This window comes from Macaca nemestrina, chromosome 6, assembly GCF_043159975.1.
Source record: "Macaca nemestrina isolate mMacNem1 chromosome 6, mMacNem.hap1, whole genome shotgun sequence".
Lineage (NCBI taxonomy): Eukaryota > Metazoa > Chordata > Mammalia > Primates > Cercopithecidae > Macaca > Macaca nemestrina.
In genome coordinates, this window is record NC_092130.1 from 167,252,768 (window position 1) to 167,259,443 (window position 6,676).

The 6,676-nt window shown below is 38.7% G+C and overlaps 1 protein-coding gene across 1 annotated transcript in view; it reads left to right on the plus strand.

Moving 5' to 3' along the window:
- The window catches only part of LOC105492325 (dynein axonemal heavy chain 5), a 257,015-nt gene extending 250,974 nt beyond the window's left edge, over nucleotides 1-6,041 (plus strand). The window contains exon 79 of the mRNA XM_011759339.3: nucleotides 4,258-6,041. Coding sequence (XP_011757641.2) covers nucleotides 4,258-4,409 — 152 coding nt within the window. The 3' untranslated portion in view covers nucleotides 4,410-6,041. The remainder of the gene's footprint in view (nucleotides 1-4,257) is intronic.
- The last annotated feature ends 635 nt before the right edge of the window (nucleotides 6,042-6,676 follow it).

Below are 6,676 nucleotides of genomic sequence, written 5' to 3' on the forward strand. Positions count from 1 at the left end.
TCAAAGGAAGCTGGAAAGGACAGATAGAAGAAAGATATGTGTCTTCACAGATTTATTATATGAGCAGATTGATGATTCGCAGCGAACTTCAGAACTGTAGCTGATGTGCTGGAAAACCGTGATTGGAACATTTGTGAGGGACGAGGCAAGCCTTCTGTGTACCTCTGATCACCAAGCAGGTGCAAGAGGGGTCTCAAGCGTTTTTTCCTGCTAAGGAAAACATGTATCTAAGAATGCCGTCTGACCCATTTTGACGTGAGACTGTGCAGATTTGGGACTGGGGTGGGGGTAGCCATATGTGGTGACCAGGAGTAGAGACCTCCTGGCTCCTGAGCCCACAGGGTTTAATCGGCTGTCAGCTTGTAAACCTGGAAGTCTGTTAAAGTCATGGGAAACATGAGTCTGGGAAGTTGCTTTAGTGAAAAGGTCCATGCGTAAGTAGATGCATGTGTGTGTATGTGCGTGTGCCTGTGTGTGTATGTGCGTGTGCCTGTGTGTGTATGTGCGTGTGCCTATGTATGTGTGTGTGGAGACAGAGAGATAAAGAAGTGTCAAATAACATCTCTATCTTAGGCACCTTCCACATTCCAGGCATTATACTATACCAGACACATACATGTGTTAACTTATTTAATCTTTACAACAACTCTGTCAAATTTATCGTCCTCACTTCGCAGATGGAGAAATTAAGGTTTGGAGACCCTGGGTAATTTGCCCATGATTCCTGGCTACTGACAGTGAAAGCTGGTATCAGAATCACATTTGTTTGTCGTGAGGTATATGCAAACCTCTGGGAATTCCCATGGTTAGTCTTCTACTTGAGATTCTGTGTTTATGTGTCCTCTCAGCGCCTGGGACGAAACTTGAAAATAAAGGCTAAATTCAAAATGAGGACAGCTCCATTGAATATTGAAGTCCTGAGTTAATTTTTCTCAGGTACCTGTTAAGGTAGACTGTAGGCAGTGGGAGGGCACAGGGAGAGCCCTCTGTGGGTGGTGCTCTCCCTCCCCATACCTCCCTCCGTCATGCTGCAGTCTGAAAAGTGCTTATGCCCCTGTTCACCGGTAGAGGACCATGAGCCGGGGGCCGGGATATTCGAGTGGTTCTCCTGGCTTTTATCATCCTAGTCATTAGTCATGTGGCTTTGGAGGCCTATCTAAAATATGCCGCAAATTGAACTCAGGTATCTAGTTCTGTCCATTTCATTTTCATGTTTTCTGCAAAGACAGAGGTATACATGCATAGCACATCCCAAGTATTGCAGAGATGAAGTGGAGAGGCCACGGATCCATTCTGACTAGGTTTCATTCTCAGTTAACACTACAGCTTTCTAATCTTGGACAACTCGCCTTCCTTCTGTTCCAGTTTTTGAATCCGTAAAGTGATTAAATAGTAGTACCCGTCACACAGGATTGCTGAGAGAATTACACTCACAATGTTATTAGGAAAAATATGTATTAAATACTTCCTATGTACTGACAATGTACTGACAATGAACATAGGATGCATTTAATACATATTTTTTCAATTGTTACTCTTATTAACATGCTTAACTCAAATGCTTTTTGAAGGAGTGAAAGAAATAGTGTATATTGAGAGTGAACTGTCCAGTGATTTAAATGTTACTAGCAAAAGGGTGGTTAAATAAAAGAATGACTTAACGATTCTATAGAGACTCTCTATGTAATGGTTATTTTGGATGTTGGAAGCAATATATGGATGCATACTCACATGTAGATGAAAAATGCAAGATAGATAGGGAAGTTAAACAGTCAGAAAATGAAATTCCCCCAAGGTGTTTTATTAAAACCTTTAAGATCCTAAAGGGTATAGCTTGCCGGTTTGCACAACCTCTCCTCTCTCCTCCTCCTTCTGGAGCCCCAAGGTTTTAAACATATTTAGTTGATTTGTTCTACCTACCTCGCATGCTTATTTTTGTCTTCAAAGTTGTTTGTCTAAGCAGGGGGATGGTTTCGAATCATCTGCTTATGTAGTGGTTTAGCATCTGTCAGCGTTTTCACTATGAAATTATATCTTCGGTGGCTTCTAATCCTGCCGCAGAAGTTTGCTGCACGCTGTGACTTGGCATGAGCACCTTCAGCTCTGAAGCAATTAAAAATAAATAGAATTGGATAAATATTTCAGAAAATTATTTTTACCTGCTTATTGAAGAGAATGCTATTTTTTTCCTCCATTTTTCTTTTGGGATTAAAATCCAAGTAGTCAAATACTTCTCAAGTTGTAATTATTGTAATTATCATGAGATTCAGATGTAAGGCACCAAAACCTTACTTCAAGTTTACAAAATGATTGTTAATCAAATTTGCAGCAAGAAGAAGAATGAGTTATATATTTGTTACATGTTTAAAGATCCTAGGATTAAAGGATTTAACTATATCAGCGAGTATAGTTAGTGTTAACTGCATTGCATGATTCGTTGTCATTCATTTACTTGTTCAGAATTTTTCATATATATTTGCCTAATTATTATTACTAGTGATATACACATAGAAATTGGAAAAATTACACTGAGACTTAAAAATTAGGTATCACATTGTTTTAGGTTGTTTCTAATGATTAATTTCATGAGATTAAGGAAACAAATACTGTAAAATATCTTCGTTGTTTTAGAAGAAGGTTTCTCAGTTTTGGTAATATTGACATTTTTGGTCTGGATAACTTTGTTTTGGCGGGGGCGGGGGGGCTGTCCTGTGCATTATAGGATGTTAGCAGCATCCCTGACCTCTATTCACGAAGATGTTAGTAGCAAGCCCACAGTTGTGTTAACCAAAAATGTCTTCAGATATTGGCAAATGTCCCCCATAGGTAGAATCATCCCTGGTTAAGAATCACTGCCTTAGAATTATTTATTTTATATTGAAACTTATGTAAAATATTATTATATTCAAATGTTTCACTTCTTCTAATACAATTAATTAAATTTATAGTGGATATGTGAAAACACAGGGCACAGCAGGTTAAAAGGTCTGTTGGATCAAATAATGAGACTTTAGCTTCTGATAGTGCCTGCTTTTATAATTTTCTGGAAAAGGCAAATTTTTGAGCATGTCAGTTTTGAGAAATAAATTCAATAACTCTGATATGTTTCAGTGCCCATGTTTGTAACATTAATTCACAAAAGCAGAGCATCCTCTTAGTTAAATGTCATTTCACTTCAATAGTTAAGTGAGGGTTTTTTAAAAATATAATATTGACTTTCCAGAAGAGTACAGGGATGGGTGTAGACACACTCTTGTCCTCGAAAAATGTATAATCTGGAAGAGACTATAAAATAATACACTACTTCCTGAGACGCATGTTATGAGGTGTGCGGGTAAACTACTGTGTACAGAGTGGCTCTCATTAGACACGAATGAGGCTTAAACTCCCAGGCTGCTCACAGGCAGAAGCTCCTTCCAAAGCCTACTTTTTTATTTGTAAATTTCACTCATTTTTTTTTTTTAAAGAGGGCCCTCATGAATTGTGTGAGTTTAATTCCCCACAGACCTGGGCCTGTCTCTGAGTATGGGGTTTCCAAGGCCGGAAAGAAAGGGAGCCTGTGGGTGGAGATGGATGTGTTAGAAAGGATCTCTGAAGGATGGACACACATAGATTGCCTTTCATTGCAGTGTCATTTTGGAAACTGCATCTATTCTTCTACTCCGGAAAGGTAGATTGAGTCTCAGAGAGGTGAATTGGTCCGTTACTCTCTGCTTCCCAGCAATGTTATTTCTCTACATTTATAGAGAATTCACAATACCTGATTTAGCTGGGGGGTGGGGAAGCACCCGCTGTCCTGGGATTTAAGATGTGATGTAAACTATGGCCTGCAGGGTTGAAAATTTTGAAATAATAAAGTAATGCCCACTGGTGCTGGATGCCTGATTAAAACTGACGTGTGTGCGCTCAAGGTTTGTTGGGGAGATGAAGGAGAACAGGTGGAGAGGGATGTTGAGTTGACAGGTGCCAAGGAGAGAGAGGAAGCATGTGGGCTGAGTTACTGTCCATGGTTCGGGGCAGGGGGCCAGCAGAGGCCACCAGACGCTGTCTGGGTGTCTTGCCACAGCTACTGGCACCCTGTGGGAGCGTCTGCGTCACATCCAGGAATTGCCTGGCCTCAGAAAGAATGTCCCTCATTCTGCCAAACCCATCTGTCTTTGAAATGACCTACAGAATGCAGAAGCGTGGCTCTGCACTCTCCTTGGGCACTTAAGTGGGAAATTCACCAAGTTCTTTTCTTTTATGATTTTTTTGTAGCTTTACGGGATCCTCGGTTTTACTCCTGTCCCATCTATAAGAAGCCAGTTCGAACGGACTTGAACTACATTGCCGCTGTGGACCTCAGGACGGCCCAGACCCCTGAACACTGGGTGCTCCGTGGGGTTGCCCTTCTCTGTGATGTCAAGTAACATGTCGGGAGTGTTCCCGCCCAATGCTTTGGAAAATGCAAGATCTAAATTATTGTAACCTTTGTTTCTGTATGACTGCTGGACAGTGTATGTCAGGTCGTTTATGCAATTAATGAGCTGCATAGGTTTTCCCCACTCCTTAATTGGGTGCTTATATTTTACCTGTTTCATCATTAGTGACCAATGTCTGAGTTTGTTGAAAATACTATTTAGTGATAAAGTGTGGCCCTCAAATCCACAGTAGTGCATTTTCTTCTTACTTTGCTGTGAAGACCAACTAGGGTAAGCACACAGCATTTCTCTGGAAGGAATTACTGTTCTTCTGTTAATATGGCCTGGTAACAGCCAAGTTCTTGAAGGTAACAGGGCAAGTTTGTGCTGATTTTGCTTCTGTTGCCTTTCGTATTTAGGTCAAGTTAAGAGACTTATTTTCAGGGTTTCAAGCAGCCAATTAAAAATACCTTTTAAAAAATAGAAGGAGATAGAAGAATGGGTTAAGAATGTAAATAGACAATTTATGTAAGCATAAAGAATAAATGTAGAGCAATGTTTAAGCCTACTTGTAATTAATAATGAGATACTAATTGATAACTCTTATAATAAAAATTAAAGCTAAAAGTAAATCATAGCATGCTCTCGGTAAATATCCACTCACAAATTGCTACAGCACTGTAAATCAACCCAACCTTTTTTGTAAAATGATTAAATACAGTAAGAACCATAAAAATATTCACACACTTGGATCTTTATTTTCTCTGTATCCAGGAAACAATTGAAAAGACTGAAAATAGTCTCTATAAAATTACATTTAATAACAAAAAAATGGAAATGTCATAAATATTCAATAATCAGGCTATGCTTAAGGAAATTAGGAGATATTAGGCAACCATAAAAAATAATTTTGAAGATTCCATAATATGAAAATGGTAGACTCAGACTGTTAAGTGAAAGATTTAGTTCACAAAATATTGAGTACACTGTGATTATAACAGTGAAATATATTTGCATATGGACAAAGATTAGATGGCAAGATAGAAAAATAAGAACAGATGTGATAGCAAGAGTTATAGTTGGCTTGAAAAAATGTGATGATTAGGAGAAAATATAAAGAAAGGATAGAAATCTTAGACAGTGTGTAGGGATGTCCTATGGGCTTTTATTAATTAGGAAACATTATCAAATGATCTTTTCACATATATATTTTTTTAAATTCTGGTTACAGGTTATTAATAACTCTTCATCTAACCCATTGAGTAGAAAATTTAGTCAGTATTAAATTAGAATTGTGGTTTACAAACTTTTGGTTAGCTCTGGATCTGTATTACTGCATTTGTTTTGATAAATGGTTTTTGGGAGGTGGATACTAGGAGACAAGTGTGGGCCCCTCTCGCTGGGCTTCATTCTATGGACCAGGATCATTATTTTATGCTCATGATGATGAGAGTTAAGCCTGAGTGGCTCCTGTGACTCCCCCCATCGTAGATGATACTGTTTTCATGTGAGTTCTTTCTTTTGGTGTGGATTAATGTATCAGTTAATTTGTGTGAATTGTGGTGAAACAATCATTTCATTCTGAAAAGCAAGTAATGAAAATGTGGACATCATGGAATTAATAAAATGTTTTTACTAAATGCCTCATTCATAATTGTCGTTTATCAGAAAGGGGGGTAATTGACACTAAGTATCTAGAAATAAGCTTTCAAAACTGGATTTTTTATCAAATAATTTGAAAATGTGTCATTCCTATGATTTTGTGATGCACATCTGTTAGTTTGCATGCATGAGTCTTGGAGACCCAAAGTAGAAAAAGACCATGAAAACAACTAAGAATTTTTACGAACTAATTCAACATGGTTGGCCTCTGAAGCAGTGATGAGTCAATGAGGCCCCTTTCTGCATAGCTGCCCACTCCTTCCCGGGCTCCTCCCACCAAAAGGTGCTAGGTATTCCACAGTCAGGTAGGCAAGGGAGAACTGATTGAATGAATCTCTCCTGCAATGGAGAGGCTTCCTGATGTTCTTGGACATGGAGAAAAAACCGCCAGGGGCTTGGTACCATTGCAGAGTCATGCAACAGTTTTTTTCAACTGTCCCAATATTGATTTACTAAAAAATACTTATTTTGCACCTCCTGTGAAGACTCTCTGCTGAACTGGTGATGCAATGGTGAAAAAAAAAAAAACAGGCACAGTGCCTAATCTCATAGAGTTCACCTGAGAGGAATAAATGCAGAATATAGCAATTATTCAGGTACATATGTAGTTGTAT